We start from the raw sequence: 12,743 nt of genomic DNA, 5'->3' as shown, positions 1-12,743 counted from the left end.
GTGGGCTCCCCGATGGGGAGTTGTGGAGGTATCGTATGCGAGGCTGCATGCGATACCGTGGCATAGTGTATAAGGGCGTTTATACTGCAATTCATATGTGAGTTAGGACATGCCCCTCCCACAGGTAAATCTCTCTGCATGTTACATCTGCCCCACCTGCAGTACAGCACTGCTTAAAAATAAGCCTCATTGTCCGTCCATCATCTAGTGCTAAGGGTTTATTGGCTAATGCCTGGTACACACCAGGACGACTAGGGCCCGATCCCCTCAATCTAGATCCAATTTCGACCAATTGGATGTAGATTGTGTGGTGATTGGGCCCTTTTCTGTCCTGGTGTGGACCGATACCGATCCGATGCGCGGTCCCGCGGGTCGGTCGGTCGTTATTCAGATCCTACCTGCTGCAGGTAGGATCTGAATAACGACCATACTGCCGGGTGCGGGTCGCCATCGGATCGGACCCGCTCACGGTGCACATCGTGAGCGGGTCGTGCCCCCCCGCATCATCGTGAGCGGGTCTGAAGAAACACTGACGACCCGCTCACAATGTGCATCGTGAGCGGGTCGTCGTGGTGTGTACCCTACATAAGTCTACGGTTCTATACCCTGTACTTTAGGTAGTGTTTATGCCAGCAAAGGACAGGGGAGTTGTGTTTTGCTGGTAAATTCATTGTCCCTTTAATGAGAGTATTTAAACCATTTGCCGCTGCTCCCAAACATTGGTGACATCACCTACAGTACGCGGCATTGGCAGAGACCTGCGCTCTACAGCTGGGAGAGATGTCCCCACAGGGTCACTTACCTCACCGAGAACTCCGGAGATTTCACCCTTTGTAAAACAAGACAAAGCATTAGAGACCTTTATACATAAATGAATAATTATATTATACAGTCATTCTGTGTATCACTGAGAAGAATAGAACAGAATGAATAACTGGAGCGTTACAACCAATAATATACAATTATAATGAAGGACCTACCGGGATCTACCCACTGTTTTCATGTCCTGGTATCCACATCCAAATCACATACATACAAGGGCAGTTCCGAGACACGTGTCTGTGCTCTTAGATTTTTGTCCTATGGGGGTTTTTCTGGTTGATTCTAATGGCTGTGCAATCGCAGCCTTGCAAGACCCCCAAACCCCGAACGACGAATGCCTGGCTGAGTGTCAGGAGTGTCAGGGTAGCACTGAACAGTGTGCTCTATGTCCGCGGTTCTTATCTAAATGTCAATCTGTGATTATTAGCACACCTATGGTCATCAGGGCCACCGAGAGGGGGGGGGGGGGGTACTAATTACCCAGGCCTGGGCTTGGTGGAGGGGCCTGACGGGGACCATGGTCCGATACCCCCATCCATCCCTCCCGGGCAGCATGTGCTGTGCTGACAGCAGGCTCAGCATGAGCGTCTCACTGACAGCATGAGAGGTCATGCTGAGCCTGCTGTTAGCACAGCACATGCTGCAGGTGTGTGCTGCTGCTGAGGTGGGGGTTGGCAATAACCCCGCCCCCCCCCCCCCCCCCCAACTTTAGTGTTTTCTCACCCCCCTTAAACATTTTTGGGGCATGGCCTTATTGCGGGAGGTGGCCACGCCTCTCACGATTAGACCATGCCCCTAATCTTTTTACCGGGACCTGGCATACCTCTCGGCAGCCCTGATGGTCATATAGTATAGTTAGCGATGTCCAGAAATGACATCACAGCACCTGGACTTTTGCATATACTGTACACCGACACCATAATCAGCAGTAATCTAGAGCTACAGTCCGTGCCAAAAGAATAATATAATAATAGTGTATAACCTATGACTTAGGCCTACCTCCAGTCCAGGGATGTGATGCAGGGTTGGCTGCAAAGAGAAAAACAGGACTTATAAGGATAAATCAGTGTAACACACTCATTATTATACGTGTTAATATAGATTTTCCTGTTTGTTTTTTTTGCTGCATTTTCCACAGTGATGTTTCCTTATGTCTTGTACATGTACTACAAGCTTGTCTGTCTCTGTATGTCCTAATGCTCTGATTGGCTCAGAGCCGGCCTTAGGCATAGGCAAACTAGGCAATTGCCTAGGGCATTTGGAATGCCTAGGGGCATCAGCAGCTTCTGCTGATTAAAATGATATGCAGCATGCCTATATTCTGTGTGTGAGTAAGGCTGTATCTGCATATGGAATAGTGTATTCATGGAAATCACTGTAACATAGCATTCAGTATGCAGGTACAGCCACAGTTGCACACAGAATATAGGCATGCCGCATAACATTTTAATCATCGGAAGCTCCTTGTGTGTCCTGGTCACATAACAATGCAAATAAGACGAATTTACATCAAAAAAGGCCCCTTGGTTAGCAGAACTGGTCAGGAGCTGCATGGCTTATTGAGTCAAGATGTATGAGGAAACATCTGTATCCAAGCAGAGGCAGAGGTCACAGTGTTAGCGGCTGTGCGAGTGCTCTCTGTGGGTGGGTTGGTTGTGCAATAGTGTTCGGCATATGTGTAAGGGGTACTACTGTGTGATGTAACGTGAATAAGGGACACCATCGCATGATATAATGTGAATAAAGTTGCACTACTGTGTGGCATAATTTGAATTGGGGGTACTATTGTGTGGCCATGCCACTTCCCAGCAAGAACACACCCCTGTTTGGGCTGCGCACCGAATGTGTGCGCTGTTTCTATTTAAAATATTGCGGGTAGGAGCACCAAAATGATGACTGCTATGATGAGGGTTGAAGGTGCTGGGAAAGGGGAGCAGGGTCAGAGGTGGAACTAGTAGCGGTGCTTGCCTAGGGCATCATTTAGGCTAGGGCATCATTTAGGCTAGGGCCGGCTCTGGATTGGCTACAAGGGTGTACATCACTGTATACCCTAATGCTCTGATTGGCTACAGCTGCCCAACCCTGTATACCCTAATGCTCTGATTGGAGGCAAGTGTGTACATCTGTATGCCCTAATTCTCTGATTGGCTACAAGTGTCCATCCTCTAAATATCCTAATGCTCTGATTGGACGTGTCCACTTCTGTTAATGCTCTAATGCTCTGGCTACAAGTTTGTCCATCTCGGTATGCTCGAATGCCCTGATTGGTTGATGGTTGTTCTAGCGATTTGTAAGTTCTTATTTTCCCAATGGCTCCAAATGATCTGCCCCTATGCAGCCCTGACCACATTTACACAAAGCCTGATATACTCTGTGCCTAGGGTTACCACCTAGTCCCTTTAATTCCGGACACATGTTAATTACACAGGTTCTGTGGCAGTTTAAAATCAGGTGAAATGGAGTCCTGAAGTCAGCCAGCCACAGAACCTGTGCAATTCATATGTGTCCGGAATTAAAGGGACTAGGTGGTAACCCTATCTGTGCCGCTGAGAAATCCCACAGTCTTCCTGCTGTCTCCATTCCCCTCCTCACATCATGTCACTGCCCCTGTCACATGCAGCCCTGTCCTCACTGACACATCACTCGTCTCCTGATATACTCTGTGCTGCTGGGAACCCTGCTCCTCCCATTATATAACTCTCAGTCTGTGGCTTCCTGCTGCCTCCATTCCCCTCCTCCCATCATGTCACTGCCCCTGTCACATGCAGACCTGTCCTCACTGACACATCACTCATCTGCTGATATACTCTGTGCTGCTGGGGACCCTGCTCCTCCCACTATATAACTCAGTCTGCAGCTTCCTGCTGCCTCCATTCCCCTCCTCACATCATGTCACTGCCCCTGTCACATGCAGCCCTGTCCTCACTGACACATCACTCGTCTCCTGATATACTCTGTGCTGCTGGGAACCCTGCTCTTCCCACTATATAACTCTCAGTCTGTTGCTTCCTGCTGCCTCCATACACACTAGATGAGATAGTAAAAGAAACTGGCCCAGACGCACTATACAGTATACCCATCCCTACCCTTGTGACATCCCATCGACGGTAAGAGCAATGTGTAGCCTCAGTAGTCATCCTCCGCATTGCTCCAGACTGCAGGATGTCATTTTTCTTTTCCTAACGATATATTTTCATGTAATATTCAATAAGGTTCTATTTTCCGAGTCTTCCTTCACCTATTTTACAATTTCCTTGCAGCGTTTTGCAGCCAGCAGACTGGTGAGAGGCAGCCAATATCAATACGAGCTTATATCCAGCTGGCATGGAGGGTCCAGACTTCGGGCAACCTCGCCCTCTCCCAGCATCTGGAATGTGCGAACCTACAGCACAGGCGTCCTGACAAGTGGAACATCAAAGAGCGTCAGCATGCCTGTGAGCGTTTCCATCAGATTGTATTCTAGGAAGCGGATTCCTGCCGGGGAATGACGAGACGGGGGATACTGGCTGTAGCCGCACATCCAGGGCCGCCATTCGGTAACAGGAACTAACCTGTACCACCGACTTTCATCACCTGAAGTCTCTACAATGGATAGAATTCACCATCTGTTTTCTTTGCAGCGTAAAATGCACCGAACCGATGTTAACCATTTGAGCGCCACGTGAAATTGTCCAAATAGGTGTAAATATCATCAACAACAGGGACAGAGGATTCCGTCTCTTCCCTCTGTTCCCATGATATGTCGTCCACACACTCTCCGTCCTCCTCAGAGTCTATATTAGGAAGAGGTGGAGTGGATAAAGGGTGTCTGAGACAAACCTCAGACTCCTTAGTAAACAGCTCCATAAATGCATTAATCTTGTGCACACTCTGAGCAGTGTCCTGCATGGCCTGTATAAATGCCGGGTCCCCCTGAGAGGAAGGAATAGAGCCTAACGAAGGTTGTGAGGATGACAATGGTCTGGGAGATCTAACCAACTCATCCCTCTGTCTATTTAAAGCCTGTACTAAGTCAGACACAGACCTTCCCAGAGCAGCTGCCCACGCAGGATCAGGTTGCTCAACTCTCTGGGCTTGCGCCCCACTGGGGACAGATTCACACGTAGGGCACATATCCCCATGGTCCATCTGGAATCACTTGGAATCAACCAGCTATGCTGAGCTCCTGGAACAGGCTGCAATCTCCTGTAAACCCATTCAAGATGGCGGCCTCCATCGCGGGGTGTCCGTCGCCCATGATCCCCCCTATGCAGGCAGCCGGCTCCGGAGTCCCCCAGGGCCCAGGAAACCTCACTATGATGAGGTTAAAGCGCTGTACTGAGAGACCAGACAATGTCTAAGCAGATATTTTGCACGGTGTTGGCACTCAAAGGGTTAAAAATGTTGTGAATACTCGGACACAGGAAAATCTGCCTCAGCCGTAATCGTGGTGACTGAGACACGTGTTGTGCTAATGACCCCCTGCAGTAAGGCGACAGGATGGGAGTTGGAGGGGTGTGTGCAGAAAAGGTTCCCCGTGCTGAATACGGCAAAGATGCATCTGTGCCAATTTGCGGGCAGTTCATCTGCAGGTGCTCAACAGTTGCTGACTGGGAAGGTGGTGGTGGTGGTTGGGGCTTGGTGAGCCCAATCATGGCAATCCCAGTGGGCATAGTGGGCAAGAGAAAAGTGTAATGGGGAGGTGCTCTTGCAAAAAAAAAAAAAGAGTCAACTAATATTGGCACAGCTGCTGATTGGCTGATTGCTTCTGACTCCCTCCCACTTATGATCATCACTGGCGCAGCTCCTTATTGCCTGATTGCTTCTGACTCCCTCCCACTTATGATCATCACTGGCGCAGCTCCTGATTGGCTGATTGCTTCTGACTCCCTCCCACTTATGATCATCACTGGCGCAGCTCCTTATTGCCTGATTGCTTCTGACTCCCTCCCCCTTATGATCATTACTGGCACAGCTCCTGATTGGCTGATTGCTTCTGACTCCCTCCCACTTATGATCATCACTGGCACAGCTCCTCATTGGCTGTCTGCTTCTGACTCCCTCCCCCTTATGCTAATACTATAAAAACATTTTACTTTAAATTGCCATTGCTGCAATCTATGTGCATTATTACCTCTACTTCCATTATTACCGTGACAACAACCTGTCCGCAGCAGCACGGCGTAATTCCATGTCACTTTTTAAAGGAAAATGTGGTAAATGCAACATTACAAGATAAACACATACACTGTGGGTCCAATTCAGATCTGCACGCTCGGCTATAAATTTGCAGCCTGAACGATTATCAGACAGTAGGCTGTACGCATGTGCAAGCCATCTGTACGAACCGCGCAAGTGAAGGTTAGCGTTCGCTGTCCTTATGCAAGGTGATTGATACCCTGCGACCGTTTCGGGGCAGAACAACGGCGGTTTCTGGGAGTGCCCCTGAAAATGCAGGCGTTTCCGGGCCATTGTGAGGGAGGACCACTGACGTCATCAGCGGCCTCCTTCTCCCCACGGCCTTCACAGCGCTGAGTAAGTCTAGGCTGTACGGGGCCATTGCACTCCCGGTTGGTGTAATGGTCATGCGTCCCAATACTTCTCTAGTCATGGAGAATATAGTACATTTTACCATCAGTTAGCTGCTGATGTACTTTAAGGGTTAGGGATAAAGAGTAGCCACTATCTCCATGTAAAACAGCATGAAGGCATTAATGGGTTAAAAATAAATTCTTTACATTATTTACCTTTTCCCGGAGGATGAGCTCAAAGGCAGCCAACAGCTCTCCTGTGTTCTTGTCCCCCATCATTATCGGATACCAGGACAGCCTTGGCGACCGCTCCAAACTGGGTCTACAGATACAGCGCCCCATGTATTCATCCGCACCCTGCACAACAAAATGGAGTCACCACTCTAACAAAATGGAGTCACTACTCTAACAGTACAGAGTGCCATGATTATGCTTCAGGGCAAATTATATTCATTGCTCAACTATACCAATCTACAATGAGACCCAGGGGCGGATTAAGCCTTCGGGGGGAACGGGTCACTTTAGAGAGGGGGCCCCTCCCACTTGTCTTTACTGGCTGCAAACTGCACGGAGAATATTACACTGTCAAAACACAGAGTAAAGGCAGTATAAACTTGGTCAATGGGTAACTGGTGGGGGATAAATAAATGTATATTCCTCTGTACATTACTCTGTATGAGACCTCACAGACTCAGCGCTGCCTCTGATAAAAAACCCTCCCATGATGAGTCCGCTGCTGCTGCTGTCTTCCATGGGCCTGAGAAGCATGTGATGAGCTCCATCAATCAGAACTCAGGACAAGCTTCTCAGCCTCTGACCTCTTGTGCAAAGTCTCATGGGTTAACTCCCAGTAATGCACTGTATTGAGATGCAAGGGAGCAGAACCTGTGGCGGACGTGCTCTCTTATGGGTGCGCACTGCAAAACAGCGGACTATAAACATAATAACCCCTACGTATTATCACTGGTGACTGAGTCACTGGCAGGGAAGCAGGACCCTGGGGACACTCACGTAGGTGTCGTGATCGTAGATTTCCACTACTATACTGGGAGGAACTTCAGCCACCATTTCAGGTCCTCCAAATATCTCGATCTCATGGAAGATGAGCGTCTGGTCCCATGTTGGGTTTAAAGTGCTTTTCACCACCACGGTCTTCTGGCTCTGATGGAGGAAGGATACGGTGGCGTAGGGATCTGTAATCAGAAGAAAACATTACTGTGACATTACCTGAGTGTCTGGTCTCAGCAGCCCACCTTATGTTATGGACTTTTGTGACCTACATTCACCCATGCTTCTGTTCCACTTTGGTTGTCTTCACTCTCTTTTATCATGTATGTGTTTGTTATTTGTAATATAGGTTAGGGTTGTATCAAACCTTCTAAATAGTGGACAAGTTGGCCATAAATACCAAATAGCTCTTAGCCCACAACTGTCTATACGGCCGCTTCTTCTATGAGCAAGTGTCCCACTGCCACCCAGTATGGCACAGACAGCCATGAGAAGCACCCGAGACTCCCAGGATGTAATAGATAGAATCTAATTGGTTGCTTATAGCAACATCCTATGTTCAATAGAACTCCCATCTTTTAAAGGTACCTCTAGGGCTGAGATGCATCAAACCATGTAGAGATATAAATTGGAGAGCCATAAAATACCAGCTTCTGCAGTAACTGTCATTTTCCTAACACAGCCTGTAACATGGCAGTTAGGAGCTGGCATGGCAATAGGGCCCATTCACCTGCATATAGTCTCATGGTGACGTGTGATGTGGGGAGACACAGGCTGCAGAACCTCCCATGTGTGCAGTAATACTGTGCCTGAGGGGGACTGTATAGACTCCGCCCCCTGCCTCTCCTCGCCGTGGCGATGGTCGTGAAATCCGCACAGAGAGATAATCCGACTCTATTTGGCGGGAAGTGGTAACTGCATATATTCCAACCACAACTAGCAGGCGACTTGTCCAAACCAATAATAATAATGAGGGCTACCATCTCTTACACTGTGCTTCTAACTTTATTTCCTGACATCTATTTGTAATCAAGCAGTCAATATAGTGGCGAAAAGCACCTGTGGTGTAGTAGCCCCTAGCAACCAATCAGCTGCTTTCTATTTTATAGAATGTACATGATAAATGCTACCTCAAAGATCATTGGTTGCTATGGGCACAAAACTGAGGCTTAGGGCAACATTTACTAACGCTTCTAAACATGGAAAGAGGTGATGTTGCCCATAGTAACTAATCATTCTATCATTTCTCTATTGCATCCTATAAAATGGTAGACACTCTGGTTGGTTGCTATTAGAGATGTGCGGGTTCGGGGTGACTCGAATTTACTCGGTTTACAAATCCGGATCTTATTGGCTATCGGCTGTCACATGTTTTGGACAGCCAACAAGATCCGGATTTCAGAACCGAGTGAAACCGATCCCGCACATCTCTAGTTGCTATGGGAAACAGCACTTTTTTTTCTTTTCAGAATCTTTGGTAAATTTAGTACTAGTCACATACAGAAGAAAAGACGGTACTCTTTACCTAGAACGGCGCCCACGATTGAAATCGCGGGCGTCGGGGGTAAAAATCGCGGTGATCGCGGTCATCGCGGTCATCGCGGGTAAATCGGGATGGCCGCGATGCCCGCGATGACCGCGATTACCGCGATTTTCCCATAGGGAACAATGTTAAAAAGCCTGATTGACCGCGATTTTACACTTAAATGCCTCAATGGACCCGATTTGGGCATAGAAATCAATGTCAAATGGGCCACACAGCCCAAATAGGGCCAATGAACCGTTAAATGTCCCCCCAAATTTTTAACGCCACCCCACGATCCACGCCAACCCGAAGCGTGGCGAGCGCAGCGAGCCCGCGAGGGGCGGCGGTACGCGTCCTCCGACCTTTTCATGCCCTACTATCCACGTCGGCGTGGTGTGAGAATATAATAGTGTGGCGAGCGCAGCGAGCCACCGAGCCCGAAGCGTGGCGAGCGCAGCGAGCCCCGCGAGGGGACGCGGATACCTTCACAGGTAGACGCGTCCCCTCGCGGGCTTCACAGGTGTCTGGGTCGCCACGGACACCTGTGAAGCCCGCGAGGGGACGCGTATAACTGTGAAGGTATCCGCGTCCCCTCGCGGGGCTCGCTGCGCTCGCCACGCTTCGGGCTCGGTGGCTCGCTGCGCTCGCCACACTATTATATTCTCACACCACGCCGACGTGGATAGTAGGGCATGAAAAGGTCGGAGGACGCGTACCGCCGCCCCTCGCGGGCTCGCTGCGCTCGCCACGCTTCGGGTTGCCGTGGATCGTGGGGTGGCGTTAAAAATTTGGGGGGACATTTAAGGGTTAATGGGCTCTGTGGCCCATTTAACATTGATTCCTATGCCAAAATCGGGTGGATTGAGGCATTTAACAGTAAAATCGGGTCCATCGCGGCTTTTAACATTGATTCCTATGGGAAATCGGGAGCATCGCGTCGCGGGCATCGCGGGTGCATTTATGGCCGGCCGCGACGCGACCGACACGATTTCAAAGTTTAACATTGGTTTCAATGGGAAATCGCGGGCATCGCGTCGGTCGCGTCGCGTCGCGGCCATACATAAATGTACCCGCGACGGGCGCCGTACTACATAAAGAGTACCGAAAAGACCATGTAATTCTAGAAGCATGCAGTCCACTATATACAATGTATGTACGAAGTACTACGACAGGTCATATTACCACGCTCTCCCACTCAGTAAATTACATTCTGTGACTGGTGACAGTATAATTCTCTATGAATGGGTCGCACTTTGTAAAGCCTGTTTACACAGCGATCACAATTGCGCATTGTAACTTTAATGGATGTTGTAGTTGGCTGATTTCACCTCCACAAACTTCCAGGCCGGCCAATGGCGCGGGATGAGATCACTCCCTGAGGCCGGACGATTATAACAGCACAGTCATTGTTGAGCACTTGAGAAATAATGATCGTTCTGCCAGCGGAGACGTTTACCCAAATAATGGTGCTGGAAGCGACTTATAAACAATAACACCCCCGACAAGTTGGGGGACCCTCTGCTCTGTGTAACATGGACATCTCGATCTTAGAACACGCTGAGGAGCACACGCAGAGCGGTGCATTCATCCTGGCGGTGAAACACGCGGGCGGAGCGTTCCGCGGGTCACATGCGTACTGCTGAGGAGACGGCCATCGCCAACGTATTTTTATAAAGACCATGGGCCAGATGTACTAAACAGCAATAAAGTGGAGAGATAGTGTACCAGCCAATCAGCTCCTAACTGTCACATTACAGACTGTGAGGCAGACTTATTAAGCCTTGAAGAGAGATAAACGTGAGGGTAGAAGGGTTATAAACGACCAGCCAATCAACTCCTAGATGTCATGTTATAGGCTGTTTGAAAAATTACAGTTAGGGGCTGATTGGCTGGACATGTATCACCCATTATCATCCTCATGTTTATCTCTTTTTAAGGCTTAATACATCTGCCCCGTGTTATCTAGCCCAGTGTGAGGTAATTCCTGACATTGAGATGTGGTGCCAGTCACACCAACGCTTCTGCTTTCACGTCATACATAGCGTGCCATCGCGCAGGGTGTCGGCCATATTAATAGTAAGCTTTTACCACGTACAAATCACCCGTTACAGTATATCCTTATTTACCTATTTATGACCTTCTTCTTCCGCAGTCCCATCTGAGTGCGGTTCATGAGGTGGAAAAGGTCGACGCGTGAAAATGTCAACATGTGTTTTTCCCAAATTTTAATAGTCACGTCGACCTTTTCATGTGTCAACAATAGCCACGTGTCAACTTATTAATTGTGTTGACCTTTTTTGCACGCGTCGAACATATACTGTCGACCTACCATCCGGATGCTGTCCCATGTAAAAAATGTAATCAAAGGGGTTTTTCAGACCTGACCGCTGCTGTGATAAATCGCAGGGCCCTGTGATTGGTTACACGCCGCCCAGAGTGAAATCCCGCCCGGGGCAAGGCTGCAAGTGGTTTAGCGTAGATATGGTAGATATTAGCTGGATCAGTAGAACCATCGGATGATTTTTCTAGTGTGTGCGTAGCCCAGGACTTACTCGGTGACTGCGATAGAAACAGTCGGATCGTATCCAGAGCTGACATCACACAACCTCCCCCTCAACCGCCGGGACACGCCCAGAAAACATCTAGTTACCACCCCCAAGCACCGGCTTCCTGCCAATTAACTACTACCAACGCTAAAAATGTATCATGAGTTTATCGCAGTGGGCCTCGCGTACACGGGCCATAAGTGAAGTGTATCAATTATCGGCCGGCCTGACAAATAGCAGACATGGGCTCAGGTCTGAATAACCCCCCAAAATCCCCAAAAAGGGTCTTTCAGTCTATTGGGATCGGGATCATTGGATAGACAGCAACTAGGTCAACATGCATGAAGGTCGACATGTCTGAAGATAGACACGCAGGAAGGTTGACGTGGGTTAGGTCGATACAAGCATTAGGTCGACATGGGGAAGGTAGACGGTCAAAGATCGACATGGCGTTTTTCACATTTTTGCTACCCGAATGTCGACACAGTCGACATGGACACTAAAACGTTGCACCGCGTCCCCTCGCACGGCTTGCCGCGCTGGCCATGCTTCAAATTAGGACTATTTTATTCTCCCACCACGCCCTAGTGCAGGCATGTCCAAACGACGGCCCTCCAGCTGTTGTGAAACTACATGTCCCATCATGCCTTGCTGCAGTTTTGCTATTAGGTAATGCTAAAACTATGGCAAGGCATGCTGGGATGTGTAGTTTCACAACAGCTGGAGGGCCACAGTTTGGACATGCCTGCCCTAGTGGATGGTAGGTCATGAAATACCGCCAGTTGGCACGTCAGCTCCCAAAAAACGTGAAAAACCCCATGTCGACTTTCTCCATGTTGACCTAATGCTTGTGTCGTTCTAATGACCCTGTCAACCTAACCCATGTTGATCTTCCTGCACGTCGACCTTCAGTCATGTCGACCTAGTGGTGTCGACCTAATGCTTGTCGACTGTATCCCGTCTATTGGGTGGCAAATCCACAGCCAGGTGATGCACTGCAGCAGCGAGAGGAGCAGCCTCTACCCGAGCGTCAGTAACGTCGACGCGCCCTGTTTCTGTAAGCGGTGACCTTATACCGCCCGGCGGAGCTGGTGCTAGATTTAATGTACAAGCAATCACACAAAACGTAAGTGACTGTTGACAGGTTAGCTGCTAATTCTCCAACAGGTGCATCGCCAGAGGTAACCAGGGCACACAGACCGCGGACTAGGCACACACAGAGCTCTCTCTCGCCGGGCCCCCAGGGACAAGTGCCTCATGGCCCGGCCATTACTTTCCACTAATAAAAGCAGGGTTTTATACCCTGGTTCCTGTGATTTGTGGAGCTGCGTC

General features: G+C 49.2%; 1 protein-coding gene across 9 annotated transcripts in view; it reads right to left on the bottom strand.

Moving 5' to 3' along the window:
• The window catches only part of DYSF (dysferlin), a 248,303-nt gene that overhangs the window by 91,207 nt on the left and 144,353 nt on the right, over positions 1-12,743 (bottom strand). For all 9 annotated transcript variants that reach the window (XM_083187755.1, XM_083188146.1, XM_083187910.1 and 6 more), the window contains 4 exons: positions 7,344-7,525; positions 6,549-6,689; positions 1,822-1,851; positions 803-829 (listed from right to left, as the gene is read on the bottom strand). In XM_083187755.1, coding sequence (XP_083043881.1) covers positions 803-829; positions 1,822-1,851; positions 6,549-6,689; positions 7,344-7,525 — 380 coding nt within the window. The remainder of the gene's footprint in view (positions 1-802; positions 830-1,821; positions 1,852-6,548; positions 6,690-7,343; positions 7,526-12,743) is intronic.

This window comes from Crinia signifera, chromosome 1 (genome assembly GCF_055691185.1).
Source record: "Crinia signifera chromosome 1, ASM5569118v1, whole genome shotgun sequence".
NCBI classification, from domain to species: domain Eukaryota; kingdom Metazoa; phylum Chordata; class Amphibia; order Anura; family Myobatrachidae; genus Crinia; species Crinia signifera.
Note: the sequence above shows the minus strand (reverse complement) of the source record. Positions and strands in the feature narration are given on the sequence as shown.